The sequence below is a fragment of the Akebia trifoliata genome, chromosome 8, assembly GCF_017979445.1.
Source record: "Akebia trifoliata isolate Shusen 1 chromosome 8, ASM1797944v1, whole genome shotgun sequence".
In the NCBI taxonomy this organism is placed as follows: Eukaryota; Viridiplantae; Streptophyta; class Magnoliopsida; order Ranunculales; family Lardizabalaceae; genus Akebia; species Akebia trifoliata.
In genome coordinates this window covers 32,211,688-32,229,529 of record NC_141382.1, presented here as the reverse complement: position 1 = coordinate 32,229,529, position 17,842 = coordinate 32,211,688, and the positions used below count along the sequence as shown (strand labels likewise).

The 17,842-nt window shown below is 34.0% G+C and overlaps 1 protein-coding gene across 1 annotated transcript; it reads right to left on the bottom strand.

Annotated features, from left to right (window-relative positions):
• Positions 1-5,428: 5,428 nt before the first annotated feature.
• On the bottom strand, positions 5,429-16,501 carry LOC147396539 (la-related protein 6B-like). Its single transcript, XM_086451514.1, has 10 exons — positions 16,049-16,501; positions 11,371-11,452; positions 8,621-8,715; positions 8,425-8,496; positions 8,131-8,210; positions 7,808-7,907; positions 6,290-6,337; positions 6,140-6,208; positions 5,900-6,049; positions 5,429-5,809 (listed from the first exon to the last, which is right to left on the bottom strand). Exons 1-10 carry the CDS (start codon positions 16,322-16,324, stop codon positions 5,612-5,614), a joined length of 1,170 nt encoding a protein of 389 aa, XP_086307640.1. The 5' UTR covers positions 16,325-16,501; the 3' UTR covers positions 5,429-5,611.
• Between the last annotated feature and the right edge of the window lie 1,341 nt (positions 16,502-17,842).

The window sequence follows — 17,842 nt, the reverse complement described above, 5'->3', positions numbered from 1 at the left end:
ACCATTTCGCAATTTGACAACCACAGTCATGAGGTAAAAAATTTCAAAATTTTCCCACGAAAGATGCCAGAAGTGTGGAAAGGTTTTTTGAGCCTTACCACTCCTCGAGATATACCATAATGCGAATGGTTCAAATGATCTTGATCAGAATGATTTTCATTAAATCCTCCTTGTGTTTTTAGATGAAGGGTTGGAAACAGGATTAAGGCACTGGTGTAGTGCCTGCCAACATTCCTCCAAAGATTTTGGTAGTACTAAATTTCATAATAAAGAGTAGAAAATTTAAGTAAATAGGGAAGACGATGGATAGTATATTGTAGAACATCTTTTTTGATATTATCTCCTTTCGTTTTTCTCTTTTTCTCTTTCCCTTTTTTTTCAACCCCTTTCTTTCTCTTTCTTGCATTATTTTATAAACTTTACTCCTTGTACAGGTATCACTACAAGGCTTGCCCATATTATTCAATGGAGATTGATTGATTCTTGAGAATCGTGCAAATATCTTCATTAATGCCCTTCTCTAGCTTGATTCTCAATTTCTCAACCTTATTAATGTGAAGTTGCCATATATCTATCATTTTGGGGGTAGGTGAATCAAAAGAAATATCTAATAAATGCTCACGAAATCCTTGCTTTAATTGCAAGGATTCTTATGGAGAGAAATATATATTACATTTAATTCCTTGTCTTATTAGGGATCCATTTCTAGATTTGAGCTATGGTTATACTGACTTTCAGTGTGTCATTGTGCCTTGTATCACATTCTTTGGTTACTTCGATCTATCTCGGCTTAGTTAATGTCATTTATTTCCTCACGTATCAACATTGAGCCCTCATTCATCCTTTCCTATAATTGATCGTTCCCAACAACCAATTTCGTAAATCCTTGGTGTTATCCTACTTGGATTGAGACCAAGGCCTCGATCGTTTATTGTCATTTGTTTTGGTTCATTCACTTTTTCTCTTTCTTGTTTGCTTACGTCATTTCAGTGTGGCTAATATGGTCCCCACAGTGTCCATTCATATCTTAAACTTTTTAAATTGTAGAGACTTCTAAACCTATTGTAGATGAGATTTATACCTCTAAACTTTGACCAAAATATATCAGCTACACCTCTAATTAAAATTCTAAAGATCTTTGAAACTCTTTCCTTAAGATCTCCATGTATCTTCATATTTCCTTTACAAATACGTTCACGCGGTTGTATTCACCAAAGTGTTTTTCTTATGCCACATGTCACTCTGGATTTGTCCTTTTTTTTTTATCACGGAAGAGTAGGCATGCAGAGACTTCGGCTTAAATCACTAATCAACCGAGTCAATTCTTTTTGAGGATTGGACAACACGTGCCCGTTCTAATTCATCTTTTAGTTGCCGTGTCAATTACGAAGTCTTGTATTTGAATTTTGAAAAGGAAAGCAGTTGGCCTCTTGCCCATGGGTTCTCTTTGATTTGGTCTAAGAGTCATGATAATATGACTCGTCAGGTTGCATATTCAATCGACTCCCTAACATGGGTAAGTGAGGGAGCCGTAGATCTATATGCCTCGGGATACATGACTCCTTTGAGTTACACATTTTTTATAAAAAAATTACAATCATGTATCCCAAGCCATACAGATTTACGATTTCCAAACTTATGACATTAGAGAGTTAATTGAATATGCAACCTGTCAAGTCAGACTATCACGATTATTGGTCTAAAAATCGCAACAGTCGTCTCTTTTAATTTAAAGTCTTTGTATGGGTTTCTTTCTCAACAGATAAATGCACTGGTTCAAACGTAAGCCCTTAGATATATATATATATGGGAGCGGTTCGGCAGCCCTAAAGTTTGTCAAGTTTGGTGTCAAACATTTTTTGTAAATCACTTTTGATAGGGTTAGAAATTTTGGAATAGACTGATTTTGTGTGAGGATGATCTCTACGGTGAAGAGATCATCCTCACAAAAAATCAGTTCATTTTGAAATTTCTAACCCTATTTTATAAGTTGAAGAATTGTGGACCGTCCAATTTTTGTAAATCACTTTTGATGGGGCTAGAAGTTTTGGAATAGGCTAATTTTTGGTGAGGATGATCTCCTCATCATAGAGATCATCCTCACAAAAAATCAGCTCATTCCAAAGCTTCTGACCCATATTTTGAAAAATGTTTGACACCAAACTTGGCAAACTTTAGGGCTGTTGAACCGTCCCTATATATATATAAGTCAAAGCCTTAATACATTGAAAACATATTAGCAATCATATAAAACGTATTAGCAATCATATATTTTCTCAATTTACGTACTCTTTAATATCAGATTACAAGTGCAAATCGATTTAGCACTTCTATCTTGATTCACTATTTTCCTCTTTTTCTAATAATCCCTATTTTCCTCTTTCAAGATTGTCAAACTACTATTATAGAGGTGTAATTATATATGCACCTATTATACAATAAATAATTTTAAAAGTAATATAACATGACTTCTACTAGTAAACTGAGTATATGAGGTTCTAAAACTATGGTTCCAATCTTATATACATGTGAAGATAAAATATGGGAGCACAAGTCATCTACTCATCTTATTATTTATTTTATTCATTCAGGAATTGAGATTAAAAGCTTAACGACAAAAAATTAAGACATTTTATCTACCGTCTATTCTATCATATATATATTGTCATCTTCAACGTTCACACTGTAATCTTTACTATATATTATAATGAGAGGAGGCTAAGTATTGACACTTTCTTCCGTCAATGCTCCCACAAAATATTTAAACTTATTAATGGGATCTTTGGAATCATGATGCAAATCCACATTAGTTCATACTTTCTAAATTACACAAATATGTTTAAATTTTTATCTTTAATATTATAATGAAAGAAGGTTGAGTATTGAAAACCAAAACAATTCTTCAAAAATTGCTCCCACAATACATTTAAACTTACTAATTATTAGGATCTTTTTATCAAAACGAATAAAATTGCAAATGCATGTGATATGGGGGCATTGCACAACAAAAAAGAGAAGCAATGCCAACTAGTTTAGTTGGTGAAGTCTTTGGCTAATAATACTATAGACCTGGGTTCAAATCCTGTCAGCACCGAGTTACTAGACTCATTAAAAAAAATAGGTTTACCGATAAAAAAATATGCAAGTGCCAACTAGCTTAGTTGGCAAAGTCTTTGGGTGATGATACCAGAGACCTGGGTTCAAATCCCACCAACATCTAGTTATTGAACTCATTAAAAATAAGCTTACCAATAAATAAATAAATAATCCGAGGGAGTGCTCAATGGCAATTTCGGATCCAATAAGCAGTGAGAGTCCATAGATTGCATGTTCGATACCCAATATTAGCAATATTTCCCCACGGCCACCTGCGAGGGTGCTTCCTCGCTTACCTAGTGTGTTTGATGTGCGGGCATTGCACGTGACCGGGGGAGTGACCCATACACCTTGGCTCCAACCCTAGCTCATCCGGTCCCCCTAGTCGGACTTAAGTCCGGACCCCACCATTATCAAATAATAATAATTTGCACAAAGATCTCCAATGCATGAATGGGCCCATGCAGGTCTCATAGCCTATTTTAGGCCATTCAGTGATTAAGAAAAGGAAAATTTAGTAATACCTCCTGTAAAATTATCAATATTAGAGTTATCCTCTTACAAAATGCAAGATTTGGTCCAACCCCCTTGGTCAAAAGTAAGCATCGTTGACTGATGATGAATTGACAGGAAGTTTTGATTTTATTCAAAATATCCTCTCAAAGCAAAGTAAATTACTAAAAGGCCATTGGATATTTAAAATATTAAAATTAACCTAATTAAGGTGTAGTATTTGTCTTATTATTTAGGATTTTGTTCATCAGTTAAGAAGCTATTTCACCGATCATTCTTTAAGGTTTTCTCCACTAGAGAGGACTCTGTTGAAATCTTGAAGTAATGGTATGAAATTTGAACTTAAAAGCTCTCATTTCGTACGAGGGATAATTGTAATTCAAAATCTTCATTTCCTAACAAAAAATAAAATAAAATGAGTTAACATTTTAAGATCTGCTCCATGGGGAAGTAACGCTAATTTTAGATTTATACAAGAGGATAATACTAATTTTGTTTTCGATTTATGTTTTGAGAGTTTCACTAACAAAAAAATAAAATTAGTATAACCTTCCTTCATCCTACGTTGAACTAGAATCCCTACAAAAAAAAAATCTTGTTTATATAAATAATTAAATAAAGATTTTGAATTGGAAATATGTGTAGAAATTCATCCATTTAATCTTCATTCGAAAGTTTTTAAACTTGATTGCATGATTACATCAAGATGTCAATGGAAGTCAGTAATTACAAAAATACAAAGAGTTAGATAGGAGATGGAGGAGTAATGGATGAGATGATTCCTAATGAAAATATGGACAAGGAATGTATTTGATTCTATACAATCTAATGAAAAAAACCCTAATTGATGAAATTCGATGACGAAGAAAAGCTTGATTCAATCAAACGAATGCAATATCTCTTCATTTGATCAAACAAAGTAGATTTTTCAAGAATATATTTATCTTTTTTTATAATAATAAAAAAAATAGGTATAATATCATTTTAATAATTTAAGTTATTAGATGATATTTTGAATAAATCAAAACTCATTGTTAATTATTCACATGGTTTCAAATCTCGTCTAAGACTAAGACGATTCACATGATTTCAAATCTCATCTGAGACTGAGACGACTTTGCTAAGTCTTCCTGATATTATTATCTAAATAAAATATGATCTTGTGACTTATCACCTTCTAATCTATCTTATTTTATAAAATAAAATATTATTAAGATTTAAATATACATTAATAAATAATTGCAAATCGAGTTAAATGATTTATCTTGTTCGAAAGGAAAGGAGATGAGTCTTTCACAATTATTTCAGAGGATTTTGGCCACAATACATCTAATACATGCATGCATAATGTCATGAAAAATGAACACAGATTTTGTACACAATAGGTCTGAGAGTAGCTACCTTACCTTAGCCTAAAATGGTTGGACTCATATTTATTTATTAGTAATTAGTAACAATAATAACTTTCCTGGGTGATTTAGACATAAAAACCCCCCTACCCACTATGCGTTTTAAAACTGATGACATCCACCTTGACCTAGGTTTAATCTGAGAGACTGATATAAAACGGCCTAATTAAAAGCCCTCATTCTCAACTTTTGGCCAAAAACCCCTTTGATTTGTCAACCCAAAAAACTCATCTTCAACCTGTTAACCTCTATGATAAACTAAATTTAACGTATTCAAGCTAATGATAAACTGATTTTTTCAACCCCCTTTTTTTTATTTTCCTTTTTTTTTTCTTTTTTACAAATTATAAACACACAGAACATAAAAGATACTTGTTTTAACCAACCCTATAGAAACTAACACAATTACCCCACACCACCCTTTTCCCACATACCTACACACACACACACACACAAAACAGAAAAATGAAAAAAAAAAAACTAAAGTGACTTTTGGCATTGGCATACCCCTCCCCTCTAAAACACCTAATGGATGACAAAGACACCAGCATGGATAGACACATGGGAGCAAACATCTGTTATGTAAGAAGTCATCATGCACCATCAGTAGCGACTGGCTTTCCCCGGCCCATTTTGAAACCCCTTGTGCCATCGGGCATACGTGGCCTTGGAGGTTGCTTGGCAGGAGTACCTAAATGAGTGCCACGATTATTGTGGTACTGCCCATGCACATGGCCCTTACCACGGCCACGACCACGACCTCGACCTCTCCTCGGACTGCCCTCCTCACCCTATCCAAGCAGTGTTAGTTCCAAAGACTAGTAAATGCAGCATATACACTTAGTTACAAGCATACTTATCTCAGAATGAGGAATGCTTACCATGCTCTCATGCAATGTCACATTAGATGGTTGCTGGTGATAATCCAAGTGCTTATCAGTTGGAAGCTCCAATTTCAGCAAGCCGGCTCCCTCACAGTGCCTTTTGCATTCATCTCCAGCCTTTCTACCTTGTGCATGGACAAGTTTTGGCTGTAGCAACACAAATCAAAATGGGTCATCCAGCTCAACAAGTCAACTGAAGTATAGGAAATCAACTAAAATAAGAAATTCAAGTAATACCATGCACTTGAGCAGTATCCGCAGTCTTAGGCTACTTCTCCAATTCCCCTCATTATTTAGCTCAGAAACCTAATCCGCAACAAATGAGATATCGTCAGTCAAAACAGGTCAGTGTGAAAAACATATAACTTCAAAGACCAAAACACGTACTGCTTTCTCAGCTAGCTTAACAGTCTCATACTCCACATACGCATGCACCTGCAGGTGGAACAAAGAGTTGTCAATTTCAAGATAGAACTACTGAACTTATCAAATATACATAATCGTACACATGGTTAGCAACTCAGTAAGCAGTAGTTTTGTATTTCTCTTAATAGTCCATACTCCAACCTCTGTTTCCATATAACCCGTGTTAGGGTCAAACAAGACATCCCTCTGGAGGGCCTAAACTAGAAGATCAATATAGCACCAAAGATCACCTTTCATCAGTCGACCATAAACAAAGAGAGCTACTATTGGCACCCCAACTTTTACTTATTACACCGCATTTTCTTAAATTATTTATCACACCCCAATTAAAGATTAAAACACACTATTCAGATGTTACAAAGGTTTGGCTAAAATTATTTATCTCAACATTGTAACACTCGTTCAAACAATTTCAGTAGTTGTTTACAACTATGATTAGGCTCATATAAAATCCTAAACCCAAAAAAAAAAAAAAATTAACATTAAAAATGAGAGAGCTTCTATTGCCACCCCAACATTGTTGTTTTTCAACAACATTCTAGAGCTCTCTAAACCCTTCCTAAACTCTCTTAACATCCTCCTGATTTAGCAAAGGGGAAAATCCCATGTTGCAACCCAGTACCATGAAATTACCTTTAAAAAAAAAAAAAAAAGACCTAGCGTGCGATTCCTACCATTCTAGGTAAATCGCATTTCCTCGTATTGGAATAAAATGCTGAAGAAGTTAAGGCCCAATGGGTTTTTTTTCTTTGTCCTTTTTCTTCCAAAAGCTTGTTTGTGGCTCTCATGAAATGTGGAAATTGGAAGGTTTGGATGATAAGATGAAGATAGTTGGACAATCCCATTTGAATTGGGTGGAGCATTCAGAAAGATAGGAACAAGCATACCTTCAAAAAAAAAAAGGCTTAGCAACAAAGATTCGGTGGTTAAAAGGCTAAAACTTGTATTCTAATTCGGCCATCATCTTCAAGGAATTCACCATCATCTTCAAGGAATTCAATTCGGTATCTTTAAAGGATTTTGTAAATATTTGTAGGCCTTAGCTTTAGGCATTTAAGTATTATTAAGCCTTCTTTAGTTCTTTCTCTTTATTATTAATAGGCTAATAAGCTTGTCCTTTCTCTTCAACATATACACCCCTTACCCCTAAAAAGGAAAAACAAAAAAACCAAATAACAATTTGGTTATGTATTTAAATTATATCCCTATTTTCTCTACAACCTGCCTACGTGAGTTGGTAATTCATGGACACACCTGACAAGAAACAAAAGTTTGAGTACACAATGAATAACCACCTTACATTTCAACCATAACCAAACTCCACAACCTCAGAGAAATAAGATAAAACCTCAAGAAAGCAACTATTCCTAGGAGTGTCAATAGCTCCGACCCGGGCTGGCTGTTTTCATAATTTCTTATAAGTCCCAACCCAGTTTAAAATTCAAATTCAGATCTGCTGACCAGCGTGGAAGCATATACCTTGTTACCGAAAAGCAAGCTCTCCATTTTTGATAATCTGGATGCTGCAGAAACCCCACCATAAGAGCTCTGAGGTTGACAAGCGCGGATTGACTTCACACTAGCACAAAGAACCATTTCGCATAAGGCCCAATGATATTTGCTGGAAAAATATATATATATGAGAGATTCTATTGCCACACCAACTTTTTCAAATGCCACCCCAATTCATATGTAAATCACCAAAGAATTAGCACACATCTTGAGGTGGCGTTAGCAAAAGTTGGTGTGGCAATAGAAGCTCTAAAAAAATATAGTTCTTCAATTAACAATAAGCTCCCTACCACCCAACTGCAGAGAAAATCTTCATGAGGTTTGCATGGGAATGATCCTCAGGCAAATTTTCAGCAAGAACGATCCGTGACTGCATTCCAAGTACAGAAAAGGTAAATACATGGTCACAAAAATAGTTCTTTCTGTAAAATGTCCAGCAATTAGCATGAAATAAAGTCTGGTTTTAAATTCATTCAAAGCAAAAGTTACAAAATATTGGAGACATTAGACACAGAAGACTGATATTGTCAACTCAAGTGAGACAAACAAGGATGAAAATCAGAAAAGTAGTTCATAAAAACAACCTGCAACTCTTCTATAGCTGAATCAGTCAGTGGATGCTGTCGTCTGACCTTCTTCCCATCATGACTTACAACCTGTAGAATGCAGCATCGAAATAGGTAACACTAATAATAAAGAAAAATAAAATAAAATAGGAGGGCTATTGGTAGAACATAAGGATGGCCTGAAGAAAATTAAGAGTAGATAAAATGAACTCACAAGCTTTGATGAGTTCCTGAGAACAGTAGCAAGCTGAGGATCACTAGTGATGAGAGCTTTAATCTTCTTAAAAGAAGAAACAGCTGATAATGGCACTGTTCAATATAGCAGGGTCATGCCATTTATTAAATGATAACTCAAATGAATAATTGAATATAAAAGAACAAAGGAATGGGCTGAGAAAACAGGACAAGTCATTCAACTCTAATGCAAGATGAAACCCAAATCGGGATTTGTTAACTTAGATGTGAATCGGGCTAAGAGGAAGTCTATGCCAATCATAAGATTCTCAGAGCTCACATCATCTATAACAGGGAATATGCAGTTTTCAAGATTATGAGAAATATTATGTTAGCCTTATATAAATATGGTATGACAGAGATGCAGTTGGAATTCAATACACCACAATCCCTAGTGCTACTCTTGCAAAACTTTCTTCCCACATCAGCATACCAAGTGTTAACCCCTGCTCTTATTCATTAATCCTTGTTTATACTCCCACTTATGAGGCCCATATGGATAACATTTTGGATGTTCTATCTGTATATTGATAATCATTCTCCATATGATTATCAATGTCACCAAAATTGGTCTATTCTAGCATTACTACATCAAAAAAAATTCCTACAGAACAATCTCAATGAAAATACAGATTTTTCAAATTAATGTCAATTTTTCATGAGGTTTAAATTTTTAAGGATGATATCCAAGGTATGAAAAATTATTCACTATACAATTGGATTGTATAATATTAAATCTATATGGACCACGAATGAAGACACTAGATGTTGGGCATGGATCTGGAACAATTTATTTAAGGAGAGAACATTTTATTCTTCTTTGTGCGCTTGTTCCGACTGTTTCTCGGCCTCCATTGTGTGGGATTCAAAAGTTCCTTCTAAAAATGTCTGTTTTTCTTGACATCTTTCCCTTGAAAAAATCATAATCGTCAATCAGTTGATTACCAAAAATTGGACCATAGTCAAATTATCTTCCATGCATAAATGAATCCATGAATCATCTTCTACTCCATCAAACCTCTACACAAGATATCTGGAGCATCTTCTTCTCTTAGTTTAGCATGTATTGGATCATACTGAGATCTGTGCTCCACCTTCTCTTTTAGAGGTCATTGCCTACGGAATTTCTTGCCCATTGTAATTCTTTGGGAGATTTGGAAAGAAAGAAATAGGGGGTATTTGAGAGGTAGAAACAAGAGTCCAAGAGATTGTGTTGTCCATTGAAGGATATTGTATTAGTGGTCATTGACATTTTTAAAGTCTAGATTTAGAGGATTGTGTTTTGAAGATTATTTAGATAAAAGAGTATCGTTAAGGACGAAGAGTAATCTTCTTTTATTTCCCCAAGTAGGTCATCTCAACCACTTGGTAATACAGCTTTTTTTGTTCCTTTAATAAAATCCTTAACAAAAATTTATATAAGAAACATCAAATGGAAAAAAGTATACCTTACATGCAATGGTAAATGTTAATCAATATATTTTTTTTAATAAATAATTCTGATTAATGTCTTGCATGTAAGGAAAAAAAAACATAAATAATTCTAATTAATGTCTTCTTTTTTTGATAGGTAAGTTGGACTTGAACCACAACCTCAAATTTGCATTATAACATGTCAACCAATTGAGCTTTGGGTCTAAGCCCAATTATAATTAACGTCTTGTATGTATGGAAATTTAAAATAATAATAATAATAATAATAGTAAGGAAAGTAACCACCACAATCTATCGCATGTTGAAATCTAACCCAAATCAGGAATATTGCACAGGTACTTTGCCCGTATAGAAGAGTCCATGAAACATAGCTTGAAAATGATTCACTTTTTTCATTGCTAGTATCTCCCTTGGCAAAGGATTTTGTCCTTGTCTCACATTTATAGCTGCATTATCAAGAAGTTGTAAAAGTGACAACATTTGGTTGGTTTAGACTCCTCACATGATTTTAGAACTCGTCTGAGACTGAGAGGACTTGGGAAAGTTCTCTCGGTCCCAAAGGTAATCGAGTGAAAGATTCAATGTGAATCGTCCATCACACTAAATTGTCCGAGATCCAAGATGACTTGCCTGATATTTTGAAAATCTCAACCACGTGAATGAAAGCTTAGTCAAGTTGACCAGTTTGATGTTTTTCATATATAAAAATTGATAATTTAAATATTTATGATCTATATAAAATAAAATTTTATAATTGAATATCCATTAATCCTTCCTATAACAGAGAAGATAATTATTTTTTTAGATATTAATAAATATACATTAATAAAAAAGCATTTAAACAGATTTTGACGAGATGACTCATCCAAGTAAGTCAACTCGGTCTCCACAGGTGCCGAGACTAGAAGAGAAACAGGGTTGATATGTTATATCAAAACAACAAAGAATTTAAAATTTACTATGAATTAGGGAAGGTTCAGGATCCAGTCTTTTGCACTAAGGTTGCATGTCTGTAGCCCATGTCAAATCATCATCACCATCGAGAATCACAAAAACAACAATACACAACCATGGTAGAAAGAGTGCAAATCTTAAGAAATTTCTTTATATAAATCCCACTATGGAAGACTAGCACCACAACCTTTCTTAAAAAAATCAAGTTCTCAGAAACTATAATGCAAAACTATAGTAGAAAATAAGGGAAGGAAATCAAGGAGATATCACTGAGAAACAAAAAATAGCAAATCCATAGAGCATGCCATGTAGCAATTTAGCATAAAATGGAATATATCTTACCAAACCCTTCAGGATCTTTATTGATGAGCCTCATTAGATAGTCAGTAGTAGCCAGGTTGACGTCACTGAAATAGTACTCCACCTGCAAGAATTGAAAAAGATAAAAGAAAAGGAAGGTAAGTTACCACCTACAAGATTTTTAAAAGAAAAGTGTTTGGTTGCATGGTAACAAAGTAGACTACTTAAACTAACAGAACATGATGGCACAATGTGAACTCAAGGTCCAATTAGAGGCCCACAACCAAACTCACATCCCCCAATAGATTGTTTACTTGCAAATTGATTTTTGTCCCATCAAAACCCTTTCACAAATAGGTTCCTTGTTGTAAGAGTAGAATAATATTTTTATCCTTATTACAAAAATTGTTATTTTACTTTTGTCTTGGGGTAATATTGTCATCTCTAGTATCTTTTATTATAAATAAGAAAAGAGCCATGGAACATAACACACAATCTCTCTTTTTCTCTTCCATCTTTTCTTTTTTTTTTACTTCTCTTTTCATCTTCTATTTCTCTTTTTTTCTTCTCCAATCTTTACTTTTGTACTTGGTGTCAAAAACCCTAGAAGATCTAGAACCCCAAAAAACCCGAGCCAAAAACAAGAGAAATGTTAATATTATTATGCCCGTATAAGTCAATTATTATTTGAGACAATCTTTTTCATCCATTTGAACCACCTAAGGCTTGATCCCTATTTGAGTCCGTAAGGCAACCTTTTCAAAATGCAGCCCAAAATTATTAATATTGTGTATTATTGGTAACTAGTTTTGGACTCATAAAATATGAGAGTTTTCATCTTGAGGCAATATTGTAAGTGACTTTGGGCCATGATGGGTCTAGGAGGAAACCCAAATGCATCAGATCCTTACAAACCTCAAATTTTGACAAATATTATAAGGAATAAGTTTGGGACAACTCATTTTTCAAGGCCATGACATGTAGAACCGTGTAAAAGATCCTCTCAGTTTTCCCACTAGATCTATGATTAGTCAAATATATTTTGACTTCATTAAATGAGGCTTATGATGATCATTTTGGGTAAATCCACATTGATTCATTTACCTAAGAATTATATGAGATTCTATGAGTTTTAATTATGATCATTTGATTAATAAAAAGCTTGAGATTTTAATAAACCAATATACTAGGCATTTTCAGAAATGTAGATGAACTCATGAGAATGTCATAATGATGTCAATAAGAGATTTTATAGGATGGCCATACCATGTATTTCCACATCTTGAATCATTTTAATATTTGGAGAAACAAGTAAAATGCCAACCGGCGAGTATTGATCAAATAATTTTTTATCGAATATGTTTTAAATATTATACACACATATATTATATTTTGAAAATACATTTGAAATCTTTTATTTCATAGGATGCTTGAGTGATGCGAAAAGATCACGATGTGATTAAATGTTCGGTTGATTTTTTTTTTTCCAATAAACTCCATATCAGTTAAAGGGTGGAGCACGATGGCATTCTTATCAGCTCGCGTGGGAGTTTTCAAAAACGAATACAAGATGTTATAAGTTTATTAAATAGTATATTTGGACTTCATATTTAATTTAGCTTAAAAGCATTGTACAAAATAAAGCAAAAGATTTTTTTCCAATAAATTTGTAATACATAAGCATGTATTTGTGTGAGGGGAACCCCTCATTATAACCTGTGGCTTTTTTTAGAGAAAACAATACCATATGCATGTAATAAAAATAACTTAGGGATATTTTTTTCATATAAACATAACTACATGCATTCATTTAATAGAGGGTTTCCCAAAAAAATTGAAATTACATTATTTTGTGCATGCATATATATGGAGGGCCTCTTCATTAAACAAGACAATTTAAAATTCATTTCTTTTGTACATGCATTTAATCTTCCTATCAAACGAAAAAACTTATAAAAAATTCTATTATAAATATAAAACCTTGTGCATGCATTCATGCGAGTTCCTTACTAAACAAAACATTATTCGCTTATCTCATGCATGCATTTATGTGAGTCTCTCGTTAATGAAATCACATTTTCCATATGCTTGCATTTAACAAGTTTTCCTTATTAAACTAAATCTACTTCTGAAAAATGTAATATTGAGATTAACTTTACATCTCATGTATAGTATTAATAGAGAGCTTCCCTCTTCATAAACAACACTTGTTATGGTTCCTAGGCGGTTATCTTCAAAATGTATTCTAACAACGGCAAGAATGTTGCAAGCAATAACTACACTATAATTAAAATTGTTGTGGTGGCATTGACAATAACGTTCAACAGTGAAGTAATCGAAAGAAAGTGAGACTGCGTGAGTGGAGTGAGAAATTCTTCAAGATAATCTAACCTTCACTTCCATTCTTGTGAACACCCAAGACACAAAAAATAAATTCAATATGATCTTCCCTTCTTCTCATGACCATCCCAAGATAGCTAGGGCCATGTTGGATGGAACCCATCAATGCCTATCTAAAGGATGGGATTCTACCACAAAATTAAAAAGAAGGTCAAACTTAATTGCGACTTAATCTTTTTAAATAAATTGCAACTTTTGGTTTTAATCGCGACTTTACGAGTAAAAAGCGAATTTCGCATTCAAAATGAAAATGTCACCTCTTATGATTTTTTTTTAGTTTGAAAGAAAACCTAACCCTCCTTCTATCGCCCTTTGATCTATCTCTGGATTTTACCTCCCTCAATTTCAGCACTTGCTTCCCTTCTTTTTCAAGTCTTGGCCCCTAACCCTTTGTATCTCTCTCTTCGGTGAGAAAGGAAGAGGGGTGTTTATACAATATATACCTGGTTATTTTTTGTTCATGTATAAATGATATCGATGTGAGATTTGGTGTTTTATTATTGTAGTTTAATACTTTAATAATAAGAGTTGATATAATATGTGAATACCACATAGTAAGGAAAATTACACAATCCTAACCTTAGCAGGATTTTCTCCTTATTTTTCCGAACTTCCCGAATTTTTCCCTTTGTCCCAAATTTTCCCACTATCAAATTATGTCCAAACCCTGACTTGGTGACTATGCCTCTAATGGGTTGAAAATTTTAAGGAAAAAAATTGGGGATTCTCGGTTCATTCCCATTATTTATTTGACAACTTTATGGATACCTCTCAAAAAATCGAGAAGTCGTCATCACTCTCTTCAAACATGGGCATTATTATCTAGAAAAGACCCGGTGGCAAGAAAAACAAAGAAAAGTGGAGGCTAACATGACACTCAAAATCTAGGAGACATGACATGCATGCCAATATAGTATCTTGAGACCCCAAGATTCCCATCCTAAGCTCTGGAGATGGAATGATTGTGAAGAAAAATAATGAGTTAATCCCAAGCACACACATATCAACTTAGGATACATATACACATCATTTATGTATCCCTACCTAGGATTCGAGTCAATCCCCAAAATTGCATCGTCGGTATCTACCACGGAATAGGGCTGCAACTTGGGCAAACTGGCCAACCCGATTGATGGATGAGCCAGGGCCAAGTTGTATAGAAGATAAGGTGACCCTAGGTTAGAATATCTCAACCTGACCTCAATTTGGGTTGAGCTCAGGTTGAGGGTTTGGGCAACCCAACTCAACCCGAACCCAATGCTATATACTAATATATAAATATTTTTATATTAGTTATATTTTTTTAAAGTATTTTTTAATTATTTCTTCCTATAACTAAGGAAAAAAAAAGACTTTTCTTTCTATTTGAGTGCGTTGTTATAGATGTTTATACATGGATTTCTTAAAGATGAGGAGTCATTTTATTAATGTTATAGACATTAAGGACTAAGGAGTGAAGGGAATCATCATTGAGATTTTTTTTTTTTTCAATTTAGCTTTTTTATTTCATCTTATTATGGCTTGTGGACAATTGGATATTATTTATGTGTGCTTTGATATTTAAGGTTGTCCGACAAGCCCAACCCCCCCAAAATTACCTACCTCGGGCTAACCCGAACACAGAATGATTTTAGAAGCTCAAGCTCGGGTTAATGAACTCAGGCCTGATGGTAGTTGAGTTGAGCTCGGGTTGAGGGTTTTGTCCCTTGGGTTGAGCCTGGGTTTACCCTCCAACCCACCCAGGGTGCAGCCCTACCACAGAGCATGGATAAAAAAACAATATCTTAAGATAAAAAAAGTACTCTAGGAAATCTATAATCCGACAATCAAAGAAGACCCTGAAAAATCCAGGGACCACTAGCAAGGTTAGTTGATCCATGATTATCTATAAATATAAGTAAAGGAGAGGTAAGGATTTAGCCCTTGGGAAATACATTTGAGGGAAATTTGTGTTTTTTGCTTAATTTGGGAGTTGGAGAATCAGAATTCTTCCCCACCAAATACCAACTTCACTTTCGTGGACCTTAGTAGCCACAATGAGAAAACCATACAATTTGTATAAATAAATAAATAAACATTAAAATGTGACTGTAATCCCAAGCATTGAGTTCATTCAATTCATTTACTTCCCCATATACCAACACTTAAGCGTATCAAGAATCAATTTTTAGAAAGATGAAGTAAAAGATACAAGTCAAGTTCACTCTTCTACTACTACTACTACTACTTCATAAGCTGAAACTTGAATTTGATCCAAATAACAAGTCTGATTCAAAATTTCTGATGACTAGGAAAAATAAAAATAGAGAAATCAACATGCCTGATTCAAAATTTTCTGGAAATTTTCCTCAGATATGACATCTCTTTTCCACAGAACATGACCTTGATAAGCAACCTCGTCTTCTGCAAAACCACTGTAGCAGTTCTGATACGGAACATACAATGCAGAATTCGAAATGAGAGGAATGAATTCAGGAGCACTAGCATTGAGATGGCCAGATGAAACAATTCCTTTGAGAGATTGATCCGCAATTCGATCATTTGTTTCATGGATTGAAGATGATTCTAGTTTCTCTACAAGGGATTCTTGAGCCATTGTTTCTAGAGTTTCCAGATAGGGAGGGAGAAGATGAGGGGAGTTGTTGTTCGAATAAAAAGTCCATTAGGGCGGAAACAACGAAGTGAAGTTCTTCACTTTCAGTTTCAGATTCTTTCGAAATCAAGACAAGTGTTAAGTAAGTTCAGAGATGTTCTAAGGACAGTGGAGAAGTGTAGTTTCAACATTGTTTTCAGTCAGACTAACCTGACTCACTACTTGTAAGATTTCAAATCTGCTTAAGCCCACTTGGATTGTAGTTGATTATGGGCCGGACTCAACGTGTCGGATTGTGGGCCAAGCTATGGGAGGATATTAAAGCCCAACCCTGGATCTCCAAATCTCACTTCTAATCTTTCTATCTCTATTTATGTCTCCATATATGTATATTTCTAAGAATTATCCTCTAATTAAATGATGAAAATTCTTTAGAAATTATCATTAACTTCCTTACTTACAATTACAATTATTATCAACAAAATACTCATTCACTTACAATTATTCTAACAAATTAATTAAGAAAAATGTAAATCAACCCCAAGTACATACCAAATATGCAAGTACATTTTTACCCCATAACAATAAAGTCTCACCGATCTTGATCTATCAAAATGAACATCAAGGACCAACACCAGGGTTAGATCAACCTCCTCTGTGTCTTCTCTGACAAACTGATGAATGACATTGAGTCCATTTTGACCTTATAACAATGAGTTAATCAAACATAATGCTTTCAAGTTAGATTAAACTAATTATAAGAAAATGATTTATAAAGAAAGAAAGTTTGATGCATATTTGAAAAGAAAATATTTTTTGTTGGAGTTTGAGAACGTATGTTCTCAACTGTAAGAATGTGCAAAGTTGAACATCCAATGATTAGATGAAAATGTGATTTTTGGATCAATGTGCTATTGGAAAATGAAATTTGGTTGGAATTACAAGTTAAATAGGGATGATGTTGTAGTATGAAAAATTGGACATTTAACTCACACATGTGACACGGTTTTTTTCATAGATTATTTTATATAAATGAGATGGAGTTAAATGGATCGAAGGACTATCCATCTCGATGGACCACATGTCAATATGGTGCCACATGTATGTATAGCATAAAATTTTATGAACTCTCAAAAAAATAGAATTGAAAAAAAAGATTTTTTTCACCATTGAATTTAAATTTTAAATCTATGAGTTCAATGACCGTCCATTTTTAAACTCAAGATCCAACGCCCAAAAATACTTTTTTGAGAGGATTTTTTTCAAGTCCAATCTAAACGACAAACAAGAGGTTGAATTGTTATTTTGACCAATGAAACAGTCCAAGTGGCCCAAATGTGGATCTCGATCCATACTCTACATGGTCACTTAGTCCAAATGTGGACCTTGGTCCATGCTCTACATGGTTCATATATATACACATATACATATGGGAAAGGCGCCTAGATAGGAAAGCAGACACAAAAACGATGGATATAAGTCATTGGATTTCGAGTCATTAAACGATAGCGATCTACGTTT